At 40.8% G+C, this 23925-nt stretch overlaps 1 protein-coding gene and 1 long non-coding RNA gene across 8 annotated transcripts in view; one reads left to right on the top strand and one right to left on the bottom strand.

The window, feature by feature from the left end:
• Positions 1-9078, top strand: part of LOC144259973 (uncharacterized) — a 64030-nt gene extending 54952 nt beyond the window's left edge. Inside the window, exons 3-5 of the long non-coding RNA XR_013344969.1 lie at positions 2559-2682; positions 4950-4982; positions 8910-9078. This is a non-coding gene — a long non-coding RNA (uncharacterized LOC144259973). The remainder of the gene's footprint in view (positions 1-2558; positions 2683-4949; positions 4983-8909) is intronic.
• Positions 1-23925, bottom strand: part of KMT2C (lysine methyltransferase 2C) — a 334572-nt gene that overhangs the window by 58131 nt on the left and 252516 nt on the right. For all 7 annotated transcript variants that reach the window (XM_077808386.1, XM_077808385.1, XM_077808388.1 and 4 more), the window contains 7 exons: positions 22382-22501; positions 17588-17718; positions 15564-15750; positions 4301-4405; positions 2537-2674; positions 2319-2351; positions 2119-2232 (listed from right to left, as the gene is read on the bottom strand). In XM_077808386.1, the coding sequence (XP_077664512.1) occupies positions 2119-2232; positions 2319-2351; positions 2537-2674; positions 4301-4405; positions 15564-15750; positions 17588-17718; positions 22382-22501 (828 nt within the window). The remainder of the gene's footprint in view (positions 1-2118; positions 2233-2318; positions 2352-2536; positions 2675-4300; positions 4406-15563; positions 15751-17587; positions 17719-22381; positions 22502-23925) is intronic.

Below are 23925 nucleotides of genomic sequence, written 5' to 3'. Positions count from 1 at the left end.
GCCAGATAAACATAGAGGCACCGCACGCTATCTCCTTTTACAATTCTTGAATAAATATTAACCATTTAACTAGGAATCGACTCTTCAGAGACAGTTGGTATACCAGGGTAAAGTTTTCCAACATATGATTTCAAGACTCTTATCAATGAAATAAATAAATCTAGTCAAATGTACCTCAATATTTCAATAAAATATTCAGTCTAGCAATTTTACACAACTATTAGGGCAGAGCATTTTATTTGTATCATTAAAATATTAGTGCAGACATGACGTAGGAACAAACTGGCCATGTAATCTATTACCTCTCGTTTGCTTTAAATTATCTCATTTTTAGAACTTTTTGAAGTCTTATATTTTTCTAGAAATTCATCCACATTAACAAACAAATCATTTTTTCCTTTCTTAGATATCTGGTGGTTCTAGAATTACTCACTACTGAAATCAATTTAGACACTAGAATAGATTTCTGAAGCACAAATACATCATAATGGGCTCTCTGCTTGCACCTAAGCTAGTGCCAACTCTACTAGAGATGATGGCTGATGAGAAAAGAGTGCTTTTAACTATGCACCTGGATATTATGTAAAACATGGGTTCCCAAACCGTGTGCCCCGACCTACAAGTGGGCCACAACACAGTGCTGGGTGCTCTGCCACTGGGGGTAGGGTAGGGTAGGGGGCTGTTGCTCCCCCCAAAACTATACACATTGGCATAGTCACGGCTGGCGATGATCCTCACCCAGGATCAGAGGAGCCCAGCATCCCCAGCAGGCGACAGAGGGTGAAGCAGAGATGCCGGGCGAGGAAATGGGGACGGCCAAGAGGTGGTGGCACTCAGGGCAGCTAGAAGGTTTGCTGCCGTTCCCACTCTGAGCCTGCACACCCCATGGTCTGTGGGTATCAGGACCCCTGGAATATCGGCTCCGCGGCCCTCCCAGGGACCTGGGCTCAGCAGTGCTGCTCTGTTTCCTCCTGGACAATGCTGTGATCAGGACTGTCACAGTTAATGGCCAGGCCCAGCCTGAGCGGCTACCTCTGTCCAGCCCTTTGAACCCCTGAGCTCCTCCCTGGTGCCTGTGAGGCATGCTAAGGTGCTGGGTGAGTGACTGGGGCATGGCTTCCAGGTAATGAGCTCAAGGCACTCAGCGGGCTGCTGAGATGGAGGGTGTCGGCAGGAGCAGGCTGTGGCACTTGCCTGGCCCTTTCACCCTCTTGCTTGCCCTGGTCCCTGCTGAGGTGAGGGGCCATGCACGCCCCATGGTGCCACTCTCCCTGACAGAACTGTGTTAATAGTGGGCCGCAGTGCATAATGCAGCTGCACAGGTGCGCCTCATGGAACAAAGCCTGGGAACCCCTCATGTAAACAGCTCATGAAATACCATTGATGGGGCACTCAGAGTGAAAACCTAGAATTCTAGGATACTTATTCCAGCATTTTCTCAGAAAAATCTATCCAAGATGGTAGAACTAAATAAAGTAAGTCTGATAACCAGCCTTCTTCTGGAATCATGGCTTGAGAAACAAGAAATTTGATTTGGTTTTGCATTTTTTGTTATTGTAAATATTACAAAATTATTCTAGTTCTCTCTTCCTTGTTTGAATAGTGCCAGTCAATTTTCTTAAATTAACCTTTTTTACAGAAATTAGACTGAATGGCACTGTCACATTTAGACAAAAATGTTACAATTAAGGGGCAGATTAGCTCCTTCTTCACCGTGAGAGTGTGCTTAGATGTACTGACAAAGCAATGAGACAAAATGTCATAATAGGAGCCCTGCTTTATTGCAGACCACTTACAGTCACCACAGTCACCCGGTGTAACAGCTCCAGTATTCCACAAAAAGTCTGTCTAACAAAAGATAGCTTTTCCTCTCAGATATCAAAATCCATTCACATATGTATCAGACACTCAATTTCAAGATGATTTGTGAAATAAAGCATATAGAGTATTTATCTGTAGCTCACGAAAGCTTATGCTCAAATAAATTGGTTAGTCTCTAAGGTGCCACAAGTACTCCTTTTCTTTTTACCCTAGCATAGTTTATCATCATATTTATACTATGAAAGATACATAATTGGTTTTGTACAGCCTGTTTTTAAAAGAAACAGAAGACCATACCCTGATTGTGTAAAGGCATTAACTGAGGTGGAGGCTGTGGCAAAGGAGTTGGCTGAGTGGTTGCAGGACTCAGTACAGCAGTGAACAAGTCTTCCACATCCTTTCCTCCCAGCTCTGTAAAAATAATATGCATAACTTGGCAGGTTCGGTTATATAAACTAAATTTAAGAAAAAAGACAGCAACGCTCAAGAACACATACCTGGAATTTTGTACAGTTTACCAAGAATTGCACCTGGGCAAAGTAAAAATAACACAAAATTAGCAATAATTCATTTCATGCTCCTAGATAAAATATAATAAAATCAATTCTGTAATTACAATTGCAAAGGCTAATTTCAAATTACATAGTTATAATAGAAAATAGGAAGCATTTGCTTAAGTATTCTACAAAGTCAAGATGTAAGACAAACATTTTACCATCTGTGACCATTTTGTCTAGTTCTGGACTGAGAATTCCATCTAATTGTTCTTCACTGAGGGGCCGTGAACTCTGATTGACACTTGGCTGAGGCAGAGAGGAAGGATCGTCAGAGATGGGACCAATATCTAGTCCAGCTGAAGAGGTAAGAATATTAAGTCAGCCGTAAACAAGGAAATCTACTGACACAGGACAAAGGGCATAAAACATTTCCAAAATGATTTTTGGTTACAGTTTAGTTGTAAACTAAAGCCATCTACTAAAATCTAAAAGTTGATGTTCAAGGGAAAATAAGACATCAATAACAAACAGAAAATATCCAATTTAGATTGCTGCATAGTTTGAGGAAGGCATCTAATTTAATGAAATGCTTAGAATTAGAAGACTTTGAACCACATTTTGTTGTAATGGGACTTCTAAATTTAGCCACAGAATGTTTTCAAACATTTAATTCTCTTAGAACTTTTTATTTTGTTTATTTTAAAAACAGGAATTTCCTGCAGCAGGTACTTTTAAACCTGACTGGAAGTTACCTTTGACCTTAAGTATCCCCCAAAACTCACTGAGTCCTCCTGTGTTAGATTAAATATCTACTAAAATACAGTTCACACTAGTAAATATTTGGCCTATATTAAAATGGCAGCAGCTTCTACTTTCAAAACAGGGCTAAAATATTCTGCATTAAATTAGAAAATACAGTTGTGGGTGTTGAGAAAATACTATTGTTACTTATTCTGTGACATTTATTATATCCTTTTAAAAGTTAAGAAAAATATCTCAGAAGCAACAGACTCTTGGTACTACTGTACACAAGTGACTTTAGCACTTGAAAGGTATTGCAGCACCAAATTCCAACTAAGAAGCACCTTTAAAATAATGTAGCTTCTTCTAGTTATCATAAAACTGTGTTTTTATATAGAAGTTTTATGTAAAAGTGATCAATCATCACCAGTGATAAAAAAAAGACTGACGATCTTTTTATTCATGCTTTATACATAGGCATAATTAAGATGTGTTTTTAAATTAAAAACAAATATATCACTAATACAACTATGTGTAATACTGTCAAATATGAAAGAAAGCAAGGAAATGCATAGTTTTGCATTGTGAAACACACAAAAATAGCAAATGTATTCAAAAAATTCAAAAGAAAACTATCTATCAAGTGCATAGTGCAGGTTTTGTAAATTGTGCTTGGCTCAAACAACACAGAAAGAGAGCAAAAAATGAAAGCATGGATTAGTTACACAGAGTAATGATGCACTAACATCTATGCATGCACAAACAGTTCTTCCAGCTGAAACCACTAGGAAAGATGACTACTTCTAACCATGGGTCATCCATTGTTTAGTTTCTTACCAAATGGGGAGGGTGAGTTCTCAACCTGGAAAGTGCATAAATCAAGACCTACAGGACCCAAACCAGATAAAATGGATGATTATAACAAGAGAAGAAAAAAAAAAAAGAAAAATAAACTAAGAGCATACACTGCTGCATGCTGAAAAAGCTACGCAGGTATGATAGACATCAGCAGCTGTTTTTATTCCTTTATAAGCAGCAAAGCAAAGGACTGAATAAAACAAAATACTGAAGAGTTTATGGTTTTTGTAAAAGAAGAGATAAAAGTCCTTCTGAAATTGATAAAACAGTTACGTAAATATCAAAGCCACACATCACATAACCTGTGAACATAACACATGAAATGTGTCTATAATCAAGAGAACAAAGAAAACAGCCACCAAGGAGCCGTTAAAAGCTCATACCTGAGTGATCTCCAGACTTTACTAAATCATCAGAAAGTATTCCAAGAATATCATCATCTGTGTTCAAGACCTCTGAAAGGTCAGCCAAAGGGTCATCAGAACTACCTATGTAAGATATAATAAACTAAAAATCAATACAACCATGACACTCACATGTTTATTCAATTATTTGTCCAGTGATTTACATGGATTTAGCAATTTCCTAAATTTAGTAAATGTAATGAATGAGCATGTTGTAAGGAAGACTGACTGGATGATTTTGGGAAAAAACATATAGGGAGAATTTCTAAAAAAGAGAGAGAAAACAATAATCCCACAAATTTAAACAAGTAAACCAACTCTAATTCAGTATATCATAATATGGAAGAATGTCTTAGGTAACCACAATGCACATAAGTATAAGGAGAAAATAAATCAAAGTCAGGCTGGGGAAAAAATTTCTGTTTTATGAGAGTGATTTTCTTATTAATTATATTTTTGAGGGAACATCGCATTTGAAGTTTTTCTTTAGCTATATTTATTATACCTGGCAAATATCAACTGTATTGATAACTCAAAGTGTCAAAAAATCATGAGTGGTTTAAAATTCATGACATTTAACAAAACAAAATGTTTTTTTTTATTTGCCTTCTATTTTTTAAACGTTTAGGGTACACTTGGGTTTTCTCTGCAAACTATGAAGGTAAGAAACACACCTTTTTTTCCTCTTTTTTTAAATTTAAGCTTTCTTTCAAAATAATATGACTCCAGGATCTAAGGCTTTAAAAAGAAACACCCAATATCGCAAGATTCACAATAAAATTGCAAGAGCTGGCAGCACTGTAAACGTTAAAGATGAAATTTAAATTTTTACTACTGATGGGGAAGTTATGTTCACAAGTATCTTCAGACCCTGCAATTTATAATCATTTGGCTACCATGGCATTTAGTTCACTGTAATAATTATTTCTTCTTGTAATCCTGGAAATATTCATTTGTGAATAAAGTTACGAACATACGTACATGGTTTGCAGGATCAGATTCTTCCTCTAGCCTGGATTGAATGTTTGGGAAGTGTCCACCTAGCCTTAACTTGAGGCAGTTTACACATTTGTAAACAAATTGATAGTTAACTCTAGGTAAAAATATCTGCAGATAAACACTTCAACACAAATCACTGAATATCATGAAGCATTCCAATAGGATGAGTTTGACAAATAAACCGGAATAACTTAGAAAGTCTATCAGGGAAAGTAAAGACTACTGAAACCACCCGGAGAAGTACCTCAGGAGTAAAAAATGAAGAGTAGACAGTAACATGGAATAAGAAAAGGAGTACTTGTGGCACCTTAGAGACTAACCAATTTATTTGAGCATAAGCTTTCATGAGCTACACCTCACTTCATCGAATGCATACTTTGGAAAGTACAGAAGATCTTTTTATACACACAAATCATGAAAAAATGGGTGTTTACCACTACAAAAGGTTTTCTCTCCCCCCACCTCACTCTCCTGCTGGTAATAGCTTATCTAAAGTGATCACCCTCCTTACAATGTGTATGATAATCAAGTTGGGCCATTTCTAACACAAATCCAGGTTTTCTCCCCCCCCCCTCCACAAACTCACTCTTCTGGGGGTGGGATGGGGGGAGGAAACCTGCATTTGTGTTGGAAATGGCCCACCTTGATTATCATACACATTGTAAGGAGAGTGATCACTTTAGATAAAATATTACCAACAGGAGAGTGGGTTTGTTGGGGGCGGGGGTGGGGAGAAAACCTGGATTTGTGCTGGAAATGGCCCAACTTGATTATCATACACATTGTAAGGAGAGTGATCACTTTAGATAAGCTATTACCAGCAGGAGTGTGGGGTGGGGGGAGAGAAAACCTTTTGTAGTGGTAAACACCCATTTTTTCATGCTTTGTGTGTATAAAAAGATCTTCTGTGCTTTCCACAGTATGCATCCGATGAAGTGAGCTGTAGCTCACGAAAGCTTATGCTCAAATAAATTGGTTAGTCTCTAAGGTGCCACAAGTACTCCTTTTCATTTTGTGAATACAGACTAACACGGCTGTTACTCTGAAACCTAACATGGAATAGAGATGGAGGCAAGTGAAGGTGGGTAGGAGAAAGAGGGACATCAGTAAGACACACCACTAGAATGATAGAAACTAGAAATAGGAAAGACATCTACTGTCCAACCCCTGCCATTGCAGCAATTTTTAGTTTTATTCAATCTAGTGTAACCTGGCTCAAGGGGTGTGCTTCCTGAGGCTACGCCAGAGTCTTCTAGACCTCACATGACCTAAAGGTTTTTTCAGCTGTTTAGATTAAGTTTTCCTTTCTCTAACTTGATCCCACTACTCCTAATGGTTCTTCCCTGAACCATGCTAAAAATCAGAGTAGACCAGACAATAGACCTGACCCTCTTTGTATAATCATTTACACCCATCATTTGCATAGTACTGCCTTCCATTGGGTAATGTTTTATGCTTCATGCTCACTTTACAATTTATAGGACAATATATCAGAGGAGAATGGCTACAAATTGAGCTACATTATTGTGCATAGAGAACAGGGACTAATTTTAATGAGGGAAGCACTTTAAGTGCCTCAGAAATATATCAGCTGTGGATAGTTTTTTATTTAATCGGTGTACCTGGTGCTACAAAAGACTATGGAACGTAAGTACAGTACTGTGAACAAAAGTTGGTTCTGCTTTTGTGATAAAATTTTGCCTTTTGCATATTAACTTTTGTATTTTGGTGCCAGTACACAAATCATGCAAATGGTTGGGTAATTCATGTAGCACCACAAAGTGATGCTGATGACATAAGATAGCTGGATGGCTTACTAGCTGGCTAGCTAAAAGAATCACATGCAGTCAATGCTTGGCTTTTATGAAATTCCAACCAAGAATGCACCTGGCCTATGGCAGAGTTACTGAAGGAGGAAAAAAAAGTCCCCTAATGTAGCAAACACCCAGGCAGAATTGGCACCCTTCAGTTTTTCTGCAATATTTTTTTCTATGCTGTGGCAGTTTTCCCTTTAGGCTTCAATAAAGCTATCTTGGCACGGTCCTTAATACTTTAAGCACCTTTTAATTAAAACAAAAATCTTAATCTAAGTAGTTAGAAATGGCTCATGGTGAAAAGATATAACTGAACAGAGCTTACAACTTAGACTGCCTCTCTGTTGGCCAGCTCTGTTCCTGTTGTGTTCACTGTCACTTTTTTTTTTTTAAAAGAGCTTTTTTCCCATTTGTTCTAATATTTGTCACTTTTTTTTCTTTTAGTTAAATTGAATGTGTGTTCAGTCGTAGCTTGGAAACTGCCAAGTTGTTTTGGTCAGCTGCTTCAGATGAAAGCCAAAGGCTTGACACCAGTTGTCACTTCACTTGGCTGTTTTGGATTGGAGATGAAAACTAATGCCAAGCAAAAAGGAAAAATGACTTACCTGCATTTTTGGGTTCCTGAATGAACACAGTTATATTGCTACCTTGTGAACTTCATTCCTCTGCTGCATTTATTTGTTTTTGTTTATTTAAATTCAAATAATAAAGATGCCTATCTAAGGCTCTAGGCTGTCTCACATAATTAATTACACAATACATACAATTGAATTAAATCTCAGCAACATTAAAATCCGTTCCAGTGGAACTCTGCCAACCACCTGCCTTAATCATCATCTGGGAAGCATACCCTCAGCCACCTCCAGAGACCATATCAAACAGATGTCTTTTGTAGCATGCCCAAATAATCACCAAACGGGATATTTCAGACCAAAGGAGGGTAAGAGAGGTTCGGGGAGGATAGAGAGAGAACAAGTTCCAGAGTCCCAGAGCCCTCACAGAGAATGTCCTTCCAGCTGTCCCTCTCTTTTATAACAAGGGGGATCCAGCTCAGGTAACCCTGTTAACTGCAGCAGTGGTAGTATGGCCTGGCGAGAGAGACAACCCCTCAGGGAGGCCGATCCCAGGCCATTTAGGGCTTTATAGGTCATAATCAACACTTTGAACTCCACCAATGGGCAGCAAGTGTATATCCTGGAGCTCTGAGGTCATGTGATCCCAGTATGATGCCCTGCTCAGTAACTGAGCTGCTGCATTCTGCACCAGCTTCAGTCTCTGAATAGTTTTAAGGTGGGGCTTTGACAGTCTGTACCCCTATATTCACCCCTTTTACAGGACTATGATAAATCTTGTATAACATATGCCTTGTAAGGTATCATTTGAAAACTTGTAATTTGCTGATCATATGTCCTGGTAAAATATGTGTGGCAACACTGCATGTAAAGTTATAAGATTCCACTGTATGGTATTACTAAGACATGTTCCAGTCTGGGGGAAACAGCCACAAACCATTCCCCAGAGACAAAAGGCTAGCCAATGCCTCAGCCAGGTGTCAACAAAATCAAATGGACCATCGCCTGTTAAATGGCCATTTTTTGGCAGGAAAGAGGACATGGGTGAAAATCTGTAATTTCACAAAAAAAGAGGAGGGGGTTCCCATCCACACAGACTTATGTCTTCTGAACCTGAGCTGGAGATGATTCTTGAAGAAGAGAAAGAACTATGAGGATAGAGTAGGCGCCCCAAATAATTCCTCCCTTTCTCTCTACCCACAGCACCCACAACACCTGAAGAACAGAGGAAACAACTTTGGATTGGGGGAGAATCCTGACTGAAAGGAATTCAGGCAGTAAGACTGCTGTAACATGTGGTGAGAGAGACCTTTGCTTTGAGTTCACTTAGCTTGTTAAATTAGGCATTAGTTGTGTTTTACTTTTATTTTCTTGTAACCAATTTTGACTTTGATGCCTCATTACTGGTAATCACTTAAAATCTATCTTTTGTAATTAATAAACTTGTTTTATTTTATCTAAACCAATGTGTTTGGATTGAAGTGTTTGGGAAGTTCCCTTTGGGATAACAGGATTCGTGCATATCATTTTCTATTAATAAAATGACGGATTTTATATGAACTTGTATTGTCTGGGAGAGAGCTGGGAGGTACAAAATGTAAATTTCTGGGGGGAAGTCTGGGGCTGGAAATTTGATGGTGTTACTCTGCAGTTTTCAGAGTAGCAGCCGTGTTAGTCTGTATTCGCAAAAAGAAAAGGAGTACTAGTGGCACCTTAGAGACTAACCAATTTATTTGAGCACGAGCTTTCGAAAGCTCGTGCTCAAATAAGTTGGTTAGTCTCTAAGGCGCCACTAGTACTCCTTTTGTTTTTACTCTGCAGTGTAATTCATGGGTGGCTGGCTATAGCACTCATACACTATAACTGGGAGCAACTTACTTGTTGGAGGCTATGTGAGAGGAGACCAGGAGTGATAACTCTCACAGCAAAGCAGCGTAAAAGGCACCCCAGGTTGGAGAGCTGAGGGGATACAGCTGTTCATCGGTCTAGATTGTACCCTGGGACAGTGGCCCCAGGTAGAGAGCACTGCAATAGCCGGGTCTTGCAAAAGCAGGGATAACAGTGGCGAGGCTTGCATCCAAAATGAAAGGTTGCAACCACTTACTCAGATGCAGATGAGGAAAAGCTGACTGAGTCACTGCTGTAATACAATCCTCAAACAGCAGCTGGGAGTCTAAAATAACCCTAAATTGTGAACACTAACAACTAATGGCAGTGATAATCCCTGATATCACCTCCACCACCGCTTCTGGCTGTTTCCCCCAACCCATCATCACCATCTCAGTCTTGTCTGAATTGAGCTTCAGCCACGTCGCTCTCATCTATGCCCCAATTTCAGCCAGACATGGGCTGAGGCACTGAACCCATCATCCAAGTCAGATGAGACAGAGACCTATAGACTGGTGTCATCAGCATACTGAAAACACTAAACCCCCATGGCTCCTTATTAACCCTTCTAAGGGTCCCAAATAGATGTTGAACAGAAGGGATGACACAGTGGCAACCTGCAACACCCCATCCTTGAGAACTCTTCCAAGAAGACAAGCAATTGCACACAAATACCCATTAAGATCTGTTGTAATAGGAGTTTCTGAGAGTAAAGAACAAGGCCACTGATCAAAGGCAGCTGATGCAGATCTAATATCACTGACATTGGTCTTCATCCCTAACAAGAAGGAGATCAGCCACCAGTGTGATCAATTCAGTCTCTGTGCCATAGCCAGGTCTATAGCCAGATTGACAAAGGGTCAAGGAGGTCAAAGTCTTCCAGATACTGTGAGAGCTGTCTCACCATAACCTTCTGCACAATCTTAATCAAAAAGGGAAAGATGTGATACTGGTTGATAATTAGCAAGATTGCAGTGGCCAGTGATGTCTTCTTAAGCAAAAGTGGCGCTAATGCTTCCTCCAAGAGAGACGCTGACCATCTCCATAAGTAAGTATTTCCTCTCTGGCCTTCATCAGCCAGAAAGAACATGGATCCAAAGCAAAGGCTGAGGGACAAAATTCTCCCAACGTCTCTAGTACCTCAGGGAACATTACTGGCTGAAATTCCAGGGGTGAAGACAAGGCCCTTGTTCCCTCAACAGCTTGTTTTGTCACCCCGGAAACAGATAAGCCATCTCTGATCTGATCAATATTGTCCACAAAAGAGCAAAACAATTTCCTTACAATGGGAGGGACTCAGACCAGCTACTGAGCTGAGACAGTCCAGATTTACCAGATGATCTACCATCTGAAATAAATCTGCAGATGCTATCATGGAGGGAAAGAACTGTTTCTTGGCCACATACACAGCCATAGCACAAGAGTTTTAAAAAAAAAAATCTTTACGCTGAAACCAATCAGGCTAGGCATTGGACTTCCATCACTGGCACTCCAGCCATCTCACGGTGTATTACAAGATGGAATATGCACAAGTCATAGTTCTGACTCACTGAAATCTCAACAGCAGGATGGATACATCGGCTGACTTGGCATTCCTATAAACCTATAGTGGCTGCTGGTAATTACTGCTATACTTATGTTTATTGAAGTTTAAACTAAGCCTACATGGTTCTCTGTTGCTCAGAATTTACTCTTTGAAACATTTTTGTTTTGGAGTGAACTTTTCCACATTTTGTCTCAGTTTAAAACAAAACAAAAAAAATTGTTTAAAGTTCCTGGGCTCTCAGGCTTTGTGCCCTGAAATGGATTGAGACTTCTAGAGTCCAGAAACTCAGAAAGAGGTGCACGAGGATTGAGTCTTCTAACCCCTCTTCCTGGGGAACAGGTCTCCACGGCCCTCTGGTTGGTAAGGCACCAAGCAATAAGCACTGGCTACATGGTCATAGAGAAGAGTGGATGCAAAAGCTGCTCCCTAGCTGTTATTCTGGAGATACTAGGGTTATTCATGTAACACTGCACCATGCCCCTGTGAAATGCACATATATTAATGGGGAATGAGAGAACATACTTCAATAATTAAAACACTAGGTACCTGTACCAGCAGAAGTAAAGTATGCAATTGCATGGTTTTATATTTTCCCCTAGCATTTCCTATTTTGTTTTTCCTCCCAAGCTTTAAAAAACAGGAAATTAAATGCATAACATGACATTAAAGCAGCAGTAAGGCTGCATAATTAAAAACTTCTACCCCATTGGCTTAATATATTAGTGCTTATGGCCCCAGTCCTGCAAGTAGATGCACAAGCATGGAGCTCTGTTCGCATCCATGGAGAGTTTCCATGGAGCTCCTCATAGGTAAAGAGATCTGTGTGAGTGTATCTACTTGCAGAGTAGGGACTTATTATACAATGTAGACTAGAAAACGTGCAGTGGGGGCTGTGATAACATTACTGTAAGGTTCTTAATCTTTGCATTCCTTGATTCTTGTGATTTTAATTGTGCAACATTAAAGTTGTAGCCTTTTTAGTATAACTACCATTTTCAAAGGGCAACAAGACAGCTAAGTAATTTTCTCTTTTGCAAAGGTAAAAGTTATAATAGATGCCCAATTTGTGCACATTCAAAAACGCCAGGAATATACGGGTACAAAATTATTGGGTAACAGTACAAAAAACTATTTACAGTAAGGATCAGACAAGCTATGAGTCACAAAATAACCATACAGCATAATACAAAGTGTTAAAATACATAATGTAGAGAGGGATAAGATACCTCTAAACACATAGCACATACCTATGAAAAAAGAAAAGGAGTACTTGTGGCACCTTAGAGACTAACCAATTTATTTGAGCATAAGCTTTCGTGAGCTACAGCTCACTTCATCGGATGCATACTGTGGAAAGCACAGAAGATCTTTTTATACACACAAAGCATGAAAAAATGGGTGTTTACCACTACAAAAGGTTTTCTCTCCCCCCACCCCACTTTCCTGCTGGTAATAGCTTATCTAAAGTGATCACTCTCCTTACAATGTGTATGATAATCAAGGTGGGCCATTTCCAGCACAAATCCAGGGTTTAACAAGAACGTCTTGGGGGGGGGGGTAGGAAAAAACAAGGGGAAATAGGTTACCTTGCATAATGACTTAGCCACTCCCAGTCTCTATTCAAGCCTAAGTTAATTGTATCCAATTTGCAAATGAATTCCAATTCAACAGTCTCTCGCTGGAGTCTGGATTTGAAGTTTTTTTGTTGTAATATCGCAACTTTCATGTCTGTAATCGCGTGACCAGAGAGATTGAAGTGTTCTCCGACGGTTTATGAATGTTATAATTCTTGACATCTGATTTGTGTCCATTTAGTCTATTACGTAGAGACTGTCCAGTTTGACCCATGTACACGGCAGAGGGGCATTGCTGGCACATGATGGCATATATCACATTGGTGGATGTGCAGGTGAACGAGCCTGTGATAGTGTGGCTGATGTTATTAGGCCCTGTGATGGTGTCCCCTGAATAGATATGTGGGCACAGTTGGCAACGGGCTTTGTTGCAAGGATAGGTTCCTGACTTAGTGGTTCTGTTGTGTGGAATGTGGTTGCTGGTGAGTATTTGCTTCAGGTTGGGGGGCTGTCTGTAGGCAAGGACTGGCCTGTCTCCCAAGATTTGAGAGTGTGTTGGGTCATCCTTCAGGATAGGTTGTAGATCCTTAATAATGCGTTGGAGGGGTTTTAGTTGGGGGCTGAAGGTGATGGCTAGTGGCGTTCTGTTATTTTCTTTGTTAGGCCTGTCCTGTAGTAGGTGACTTCTGGGAACTCTTCTGGCTCTATCAATCTGTTTCTTCACTTTCGCAGGTGGGTATTGTAGTTGTAAGAATGCTTGATAGAGATCTTGTAGGCGTTTGTCTCTGTCTGAGGGGTTGGAGCAAATGCGGTTGCATCGCAGAGCTTGGCTATAGACAATGGATCGTGTGGTGTGGTCAGGGTGAAAGCTGGAGGCATGTAGGTAGGAATAGCAGTCAGTAGTTTTCCGGTATAGGGTGGTGTTTATGTGACCATTGTTTATTAGCACTGTAGTGTCCAGGAAGTGGATCTCTCGTGTGGACTGGACCAGGCTGAGGTTGATGGTGGGATGGAAATTGTTGAAATCATGGTGGAATTCCTCAAGGGCTTCTTTTCCATGGGTCCAGATGATGAAGATGTCATCAATATAGCGCAAGTAGAGTAGGGGCGTTACAGGCCTAACAAAGAAAATAACAGAACGCCACTAGCTGTCACCTTCAGCCCCCAACTAAAACCCCTCCAACGCATTATTAAGGATCTACAACCTATCCTGAAGGATGACCCAACACTCTCACAAATCTTGGGAGACAGGCCAGTCCTTGCCTACAGACAGCCCCCCAACCTGAAGCAAATACTCACCAGCAACCACATACAACACAACAGAACCACTAAGTCAGGAACCTATCCTTGCAACAAAGCCCGTTGCCAACTGTGCCCACATATCTATTCAGGGGACACCATCACAGGGCCTAATAACATCAGTCACACTATCAGAGGCTCGTTCACCTGCACATCCACCAATGTGATATATGCCATTATGTGCCAGCAATGCCCCTCTGACATGTACATTGGTCAAACTGGACAGTCTCTACGTAAAAGACTAAATGGACACAAATCAGATGTCAAGAATTATAACATTCATAAACCGTCGGAGAACACTTCAATCTCTCTGGTCACGCGATTACAGACATGAAAGTTGCGATATTACAACAAAAAAACTTCAAATCCAGACTCCAGCGAGAGACTGTTGAATTGGAATTCATTTGCAAATTGGATACAATTAACTTAGGCTTGAATAGAGACTGGGAGTGGCTAAGTCATTATGCAAGGTAACCTATTTCCCCTTTTTTTTTCCTACCCCCCCTCCCCCCAAGACGTTCTTGTTAAACCCTGGATTTGTGCTGGAAATGGCCCACCTTGATTATCATACACATTGTAAGGAGAGTGATCACTTTAGATAAGCTATTACCAGCAGGAGAGTGGGGTGGGGGGAGGTATATTTTCATGCTTTGTGTGTATAAAAAGATCTTCTACACTTTCCACAGTATGCATCCGATGAAGTGAGCTGTAGCTCACGAAAACTTATGCTCAAATAAATTGGTTAGTCTCTAAGGTGCCACAAGTACTCCTTTTCTTTTTGCGAATACAGACTAACACGGCTGTTACTCTGAAACCTGACATACCTATGAGACATTTAGAAAAAGAATTCTTGAAGTAGCAGGACAGTCGGGAAAAAGAGAGATTGCTCCCTTGAGTGAAGCTGGCCTTTCAGCAGCACTTTGTGGCACTCCAGCCATGTTCAAGACTCACTATCCATCAAGTTAAAATAACATTCCCAGTTCAGCTTGTGCAGTAGAAAGTGAGAGCCAAAAGCTGCCTTTTGGCTACAAACTGCACCCTGAAAGAGTGTTCAGGCTCATGGGGGACAATATAAAGGCAAAAAGAATCCCCAAATATCTGAGTAGTCTGGGAACCTAAAATAATCAATACTAAAAATTAGAGAATAATAACTTTTAAATAAATATTCACCAGTACAAAGAACAGGTTTTTAATGTTGTTTTCCAATTAGTCTACTGTAGCCTTCCATCATGAAGGATTTGTCTTCCTAAAACAAGATACACCTAACCTGTTTCTAAGTGTTTTGAAAACATGCAAATTAAAATCAAGGAGTCTTATTAGAACATGTATAAGGCAAGTCAGTGGAAGGCCTGCAGCTGTGTATTAGTGACTCTAGAATGAACACTCAATTGTGGCTTATCACCCAATATAATGTTAACTTGTCTTGTAATATTAAGTTAAAGAATGTTAGAAAGTGTATATGTTAAAAACGAACACACAAAAGCATGGGAAAGCTCCTATAACAACAAAACCAAACGTGACTGAATTATCACTAACTTTAGCTTGGTATACCTTGAGCTCCCAGTTTTGCTTGAGCTGGAGTAGACGCTGAACTAAGCAGTGGGTCGGAAGATGGATCCAGAAAATTGGTGGTCTGATTAGTTTTACATGACATCAGAAGTGATTCTTCGGATAAATTATTTAGGCTCATCTTACTTTGTCTACTGATATCTAGGAGATCTTTTCCAAAAAAAGCTTCCTGTAATGAAGACAAACATACACTAAAGTCAGTCTATTTAGGAAAATTTTTATATCTGTCTACATAAGAAAGTTTTACTAGTTATATCAATATAGTTATATGGCATCCGTATGGACACTATTATATTGGTATAAGAGTGTCCACTCTGGAAGGGGGAGGGGAGGCGTGTGTGTGTGTGTGTCACTGGTGGAGGGTAGTAGTGGTTACACTGGTACAACCACATCAGTTTAAATTCACATCTTAGGTTATATAGGAAAAAAAACATACCAAAAAACTTTCCTTAGGTACCAACATATCCCTGTGGTATCTGAGCACAACACAATCTTTCATGTATTTATCCTCACACAAACATCACTGTGAGGCAAGGAGATCCTAGTGACTGACTTGAAAGCCACACAAGAAGTCTGGGGCAGAGTAGGAAACTGACCATGGGTTTCCTGAGTCCCAGGCTAGTGTTCTAACCACTGACCATCCATCTTTTCTGAATGGTTAAAAATTAGCAGAAATCATCACACTGTGGAGCTGCAACAACACAAAACCTCTTTCTTCATGGAGCATAAAGTTGTTCATTTTCATTAGCAGACTTACATACGCTGTATAATAGCTGCCATTCACTTGCAGCTGACTCAGGAAAAGTACATCAGGAACCCACTGACTGGTCAACAGACTAGACAATCTTAAAACCAATTTATCAGTTGCAGTATTTTTAATTTATTTATTGTCACCTCCTCATTTGGCCCTAGAAACCCCCATCATTTTAAGCTCTAATTGTTAGAAATGTAATTAAAATTATTTTTAAATTTCAGTTATTCTCTGCTTTAATGAAGTCAGAACCTACACACAAGAGCTAAAGAGCTAGTCTACGTTTCCCAAGAATCAGATTAAGTAAAAAAACCAATCCATCCCTTCTAATAAGAGGAAGTTCTAATTCAAGGATTTTCTCCCTGCCATGAATACAGAGTATTTTTTCCTCATCAAATAATATTCTGTGATCTTTCTGTAAAGAAAATGTAATAATACCAAGATCTGACTAAGCCTTTTGACAGTATTCAGTATATGCAAGTATGTAAATTGAAGGTGCAGTGTTTCAGTGTACTGGGAGGGAAAAAATACAGAATGTAATTTGAGTGTTATTGCTCAAGCAAGCAAGGGACTGGAAGACAGAGAGATAGTTGCCCAAGCTTGTGAAAGCCTTGTATTCAATGTGGCAGCATTTTTCTGTCTGTCTGCATGTAACTCAACAACTTTTAAATTAAATACTTCATCCAATCAATTCCAAAGTTTCATAGGGCACATTCTAGGCATCAGGAGGGGGGAAGAGAAGAGGAAGGAAGGGTATGGGACAAAGGGGGCTTGAACACAGCCCACAGCATGGGGGTGGGGGAAGACTGGGGGACCCTGGCATAGGGGGATGGGTGCAACACACAGAACCCCTACCAGGAGGGAAAGGTGGGAAGTGGGGGCACATAGGGTGTGTGGAAGAAGGCACCCTCACATGTGGCAGAGTGGGCAATGGGGGACACACAGATGTCCAGGCATGAGGGAGGGGTGGGGAGAGTTGCACAGAGTCCTCAAAATAGAGGGAGATGGGAGGGTTGGAGAGCTTGTGGGAGGGGGAATGAAGGAATGCAGGGAGTCCCTGGTGTGTGCAATAAACTCATTACAGAAGCTACAAAGAGTAGCTTTTATTATATATTCCTTATGCAAAAGCCACTTCAACTGAGTGATAAATTAGATATCAGAAAGCAAACATTTATACTTTAAATAGATTAGCAGTTTATTCAACACATGCAAACATTCGTTTTAAATAGCACATAATGGATAGCAATGACTGTACCTGCAAGTATGCAGGGAAGGTTTCTTCAAGTTTATTTTTCTTTTTCCTGTAACGCTTTTTTATTTTCTCAGTATTTTCAGAAACAGGAGTAGACTCATCAACCGGTGTATCTGGCAGCTGTTCAGTCCAACCTAAAAACAACATTCATGCACAAATACATTACAATTCTCTTTATATCTCTGGCCCACTATACACATCTGATGTCTATTATTTAAGAGGGATGATATGTACTATGCAGCCTAACTCTCTGAAGTACAGTTCTGCTCTGAAAAGGGTCTCTGTAAAAATGGTATTATGGGATTGCATCTTTGTTGTTTCTCAATTCCCATACTGAATTTGCTGATTCAAAATGAAACATAATTAAATAAAGCTGAGAAGTGACAATTCTGTTAATCATCTTGCCTACACTTGTGGTGGAGGGTAGGGTTCATGTAGCTACCTGCTGCATCCACACTCATACTGTGGTGTGTAGCTACATGGGGCAGTGAAAGGCTCTGGCAGGGAGGAGGCTGTGGGCTTTGGCTCCGGGGATCCTTTCCTTACTGCTTCCCCTTGCCAGAGCCTTTCCTACTTGCCAGAGTTTTTCACTGTGGTGCAGAAAGGCTCCAGCAGCTGGGAGGCAGCAGGAGTCTATACTGCTAAAAATAGCAGTGTAGATGGGGAGAGTTATTGCTTGGGCATGTAGACAGCCATGCAGGCTACACGTTCTGGGGTTCAGGCATGTAGGGCACTCTAGTCTACTTGCCTAAGCAGTGCCTCACCTTCTACACTGCTACTTATATGCAGGCTGGCTGGGCATGCAGAGTCTGCACTCTATACGTCGCCATAAGTGTAGACCTACCAAATGATTCATAAGCCAGAAAAGTATCCAGCCCAGCTCTCCTAGTTGTGCTAATTTGGCAATGGTAACAGTAAGAAATCAAGCAGCGCTGACCTGGAATGTATGCAGGGAACAGGTCCAATTCAAAAGGAGGTGCCACTTTTACACAGTCACTTTTCTGACCATAACCATACATTACAGTTCATGGATCTTAGAAAAAGCAGAGACTTCCTAAAACCTCTTTGGTTATTTCTACACAGCAAAGAAAAAAACAGGCCTGGACTGTACAGATGACTGGGGCTCAAGGGGCTTGGGCTGTTTCACTGCTGTGTAGACTTCCAGGTAGGACCCTGTGGGGTGGGAGAGTCCCAGAGCCCAGGCTCCAGCCCGACCTTGGAAGTCTATACTGCAATGAAAAACCCCAAAGTCCGAGCCCCGTGATCCTGAGTTGGCTGGCATGGGCCAGCCACAGGCTTTGACCAGCCTCCTACACAAGAACAGAAGTAGTTGTACTCCATTCCACTAAGGAGTTTATCCTCTCTTTGATGTGCGTTTAACTCCTATTAGTGTGCTTCCACAATTTGTTGGGAATAAAGCGTACTAATGCTTCCTTTCTCTGCTAACTGTTCCAGAATTCTGTGGTGAAACCTGTGGAACCAGGTCCAGATAATTTACCTGCCTGTTATTCTGAAGCACCTGTGCTCTTGCCTCTTATCTCTAGGGCAGGCTTTTTCCTGTAATCTATGCTACTTACCTTATGTTTTGAATACCTTCGTAGCTCTGTGCTGAAGTCTATACTAAAACCACACAGAGGACCTTGAAGCAATCAAAATATTTTCTGAATAATTCAGCTATTGTATTCCAAAAGAGGCAACAAAGATTCTTCTGCAAAACATTACAGAATAACAACTCTCCCATTGACTTGTTTATTTAGACAAAGAAGTGGAGTCACTACAACTAATTGAAATACTTTTAAAAAATAATGTTTTGCACTTGTGAAGTGCCCAGCCTAATTGCAGGAAGTTACTTAGGAAAATCACTAAATCAACTACATTGTTATATAATTAAATGTGTTATACTGTACTGTAGATACACTGCTAACAAAACTGCTACAGCCAAACCCTGTAGTTATGTCTTAGTGTTGTACAGTCACGGTTTATAGATTTTATGACAAATTTTGAACTCTTAAGATAATGACATGAGAGAGAGGGTCTCGGTAGGCAGTAAGAAGAGTCTATCCTACGAGTGAGCTTAACAGCCAAGGAAGTCACCAGAAGTTATTCTGTCAATCCCCTGGGACCTTCTCTCCCATTCGTATGGTCTCCATTAGTGCTGTTTTTATGCTATTTCTCTGCAGTTTAGTTGTCTAAATCCTGTACAGTTCCCCAATTCTGTACTGCCTGAACTATTCTGCTTCTCTCCCTTTCATCTCTTCCGCTGCTATGGATTTTTATCTTCCTCTGTTTTATATTCCTCTGACACTGAATTGTCTCTCCGTGTTTTTGTATGGTCTCTACCTCTTTGTATTTTCTCTTTCTCTCCTTTCCTGTTCTTGTGTAACTGTCCATGCCCTGTGCTGTTCTGCTACTCTGAACAGACTGAAATGTACTAATACCCTGATCTCAAAATTGCTTGAGTGTGTGTTTTTGCTGCCAGCACACAAGAGGGGATGAAACAGGAGAGGGCACCAAATGACACGCCAGGAGATCACCATTGGAGACTAAGGCCAGGTCTGCACTACATGCTTACTTAGGTAGAACTACGTTGTTCAAGAGTGTAAAAAATCCACACCCCTGAGCGACGTACTTATACCGACCTTAGGTCCCCTGTGTAGGCAGCACTACGTCGTCTGGAGAAGCTCTCCCGCTGACATAGCTACTGCCTCTCATGGAGAGATCTCTCCCAGCTTAGAGCTGTGCCGATGCAAGTTGGTAGTGTAGACCTGTCCTAAGGGCCAGACTCTCAGCTGGTATAAACCTGCATGACACCATTGACTTTAATTCAGCTATGCTGATTTAAACTAGCTGAAGATCTCTCTCAGTATTCCAAAACTGATTTTTCCTAACAAGTAAATGTGCATTACACACATAGACCCCCACCCCTGTCATTATCAGATATGCATAACTTAGAATCATAGGGTTAGGAGGGACCGCAAGGATCATCTAAGTCTACTCCCCTGCCAAAATGCAGGATTTGCTGCATCTAAATCATACAAGACAGGTGCCTATCCAGCCTCCCTTTGAAAACTGCCAGTGAAGGAGTTTCCACAACCTCCTTTTTTCACACTCCTGAGCGAGAAAGTTGCAGCGCTGTAAAGTGCCAATGTAGACAAGCCGTGAGGATCAGGTTCTAATAATCAGTTTGTAGGAGTTTAGCACCTGTGCTCCACAAGCAGTCACGCTGACTTCAGTTCAAGGGCTATATTATACATGGTTTAATACTTAAGGGTCAGTGGTTCGTAACCTTTCCAGACTACTGTACACCTTCCAGGAGTCTGATTTGTCAAGTTTCACCTCACTTTAAAACTACCTGCTTTAGAAAATCAGACATAAAAATACGGAAGTGTCACAGCACACTATTATTGAAAAATTGCTTAACTCCTCGTTTTTACCGTATAATTATAAAATAAATTAACTGGAATATAAATATTGTACTTACATTTCAATGTCTAGTATATAGAGCAGTATAAACAAGTCATTGTCTCTGTTAAATTTTAGTTTGTACTGACTTCACTAGTGCTTTTTATGTAGCCTGTTGTAAAACTAAGCAAATATCTAGATGAGCTGATTAAGCCCCTGGAACACCTCTGTGTACCCCTAGGTGAGAATTATTGGGCTAGATTATACAGCCCTTTCTCACATTAGTGAACAGTTACTCAAGTTCTACAGTCCATAAAATCCACCCTCAGAAAAGAAGGTATCTCAACCACAGAAGGGGTCTGGAAAAGTGTTTATGATATTCAAACAGATGCAAATACCACACTTTCTTATAAACATATCAATGACAGATGTAACTGTTAAATGAATAAAATTAGGATAATTAACCCCCTTCCACACACACATTGTTTTAGGGCCTCATTTATTTTCATGATATAATCAGTCTTTTTGATTAGCCAGGTTGTTGAGTGCCTTTTGTCAGGCCCTGCTGCTAAGGTGTGAAAAAATGACCTATCAAACTACAGAAGTGCCACCCGAATGCAGTTAACACCTTGTCAGGTGTTAAAGCAATGTCTGAAGGTTATAAAAGAGGGGCCCATATGCTACAGTATGTAAGGAACAGGCAAAGGAAGTTTTTCACAGCAGGCTGAGCAGACATCCTATTCCAAATTAAAAGAACATTTACAAAGCAGACACTCATGGTATAGCAACATTGCTTAGGGGTGTGAAAAATCCACACCCCATAGAGACGTAGCTATTCCGACCTAACCCCTGGGGCAGACCAGTGCTAGGTTGATGGAAGAGGTGGATTACCAATGTCAATGGGAGAAGCCCTCCTGTGGTGGTAGGTAGCATCTACACGGAAGTACTACCGCAGCGTTTTAAATGTAGACATACCCTTACATGTAATACAACTGTTATACAAACAAATGGAACCATTTGTCAGTAGGGGGTCCAAGCTATAACAGTAGGTCAGTAGCTGAGCTGCGAATGGAACCTAGGTCTCCTGAGTCCCAGTACAGTGCCCACTCTACTAGAGCACACTGTTTCTCTTAGCTGTGTCTTAGTAACCTGAAACATTTTATTAGTGTTTCAGGACATTTCTAGTTCTGTCTTTTTGTGAATTTTAGACACTGCTGTAAATACAAATGAATTAGTATAGCAGCCAAATTCATAAAATGAGGTGACAACATTAATCATGTAACCATTTTTCCACTGCAATAATCTCCTGACAGCAACAGATAAAAAACTAGTTCCATCATTTTTCTAAATTAAGCATTGGCAATAATTTACAAACAAATAAATGTTAGTACATACCATCTTCTCTGCTAGGCAACTGCTCAGAAACAGAGCCGGAAGACTCTTTCCTGGAGAGAGATCTCTTAGTTTTACCCTGCCCTGTACGACTTCTCTGGCGTACCATGAATCCTCCAATACCTATCAAAGAAAAAAAATACAAGCAGATGCAGATTACATTCCCAGATAAAAATGGAAACAAAGAAAAAGCCATGAGGACATTTTTTTGGTTGCCCACATACAAGGACTTCTTCAAAACACAGAAATATTTTCCTTAAGGCCTGGTCTACACACACAGTTTGTATGGGTATAACTACATTGGTTATGGATGTCAATTTTTTATTGATATACTAGTACAACTCCTTAGTGTGGACACTGTTAAATTGGTATAAAATGTGTCTTTTACTGGTATGGATTATTCTCTTTCCCATACGCCTATACGTAAGTTACACCAATATAAGCACATTTATATTGGTACTGGTGATGACATGTAGTTATGTGTTTCAGGTAAGTATAAGTGAGGGTTGGTGAATGTGTGTGTTATGCTGGGAGAGTTATGAGGAGAGGCTGAGGGAACTGGGGATGTTTAGTCTTCAGAAGAGAAGAATGAGGGGGGATTTGATAGCTGCTTTCAACTACCTGAAAGGGGGTTCTAAAGAGGATGGATCTAGACTGTTCTCAGTGGTAGCAGATGACAGAACAAGGAGTAATGGTCTCAAGTTGCAGTGGGGGAGATTTAGGCTGGATATTAGGAAAAGCTTTTTCACTCGGAGGGTGGTGAAACACTGGAATGCGTTACCTAGGGAGGTGGTGGAATCTCCTTCCCTAGAAGTTTTTAAGGTCAGGCTTGACAAAGCCCTGGTTGGGATGATTTAGTGGGGATCGGTCCTGCTTTGAGCTGGGGGTTGGACTAGATGACCTCCTGAGGTCCCTTCCAACCCTGATATTCTATGAGAGTTGTGTTGATTTATGTGAGGGTTGTTTTGTGCTGGGAGGTAGAGTGCTGATTTGTGTGAGACTTGTGTTGAGTTAGAAGATTTGTGTGGGGGGCAAAATGAGGGATGTGTGCTGCAATGAGGGGTAAAGTGTATTTGGGGTTCTTGTCTAGGTGGTTTTGAAGAACTGTGTCATTTGGACAAGGTAATCCACCCTCTGTGCAGTGTCCCTCAGACAACCATAAAACTGCTGTGTGCAAATTAGCTTTAGAGTAAGGGGGGCCACTGGCTGAGTTACCTCTGATAGCACAATTGTCTAGGACTCTCAGCATGGAACCCTTACTGCAGCCAAAAGTCTGTGTTATCACAAGGATGCAATTTGTAAAGTCAATCACAGGCGCCGACTTCCCCTCTTTACCATGGGTGCTCGAACCCCACTCTGCCCCCAGCCCCACTCCTGCTCCGCCTCTTCCCCAAAGGCCTTGCCCCAATTCCACCCCCTTCCTGCCCCTATTCCAACCCCTTCCCCAAATCCCTGCCCCAGCCCTGCCTCTTCCCCGTCTCCTCCTCTGAGCGCACCACGTTCCCGCTCCCCCCCGCTCCCAGAGCGTGCTAATGCTGCCAATTTGT

Source organism: Eretmochelys imbricata, chromosome 2, assembly GCF_965152235.1.
Source record: "Eretmochelys imbricata isolate rEreImb1 chromosome 2, rEreImb1.hap1, whole genome shotgun sequence".
In the NCBI taxonomy this organism is placed as follows: domain Eukaryota; kingdom Metazoa; phylum Chordata; order Testudines; family Cheloniidae; genus Eretmochelys; species Eretmochelys imbricata.
Note: the sequence above shows the minus strand (reverse complement) of the source record. Positions and strands in the feature narration are given on the sequence as shown.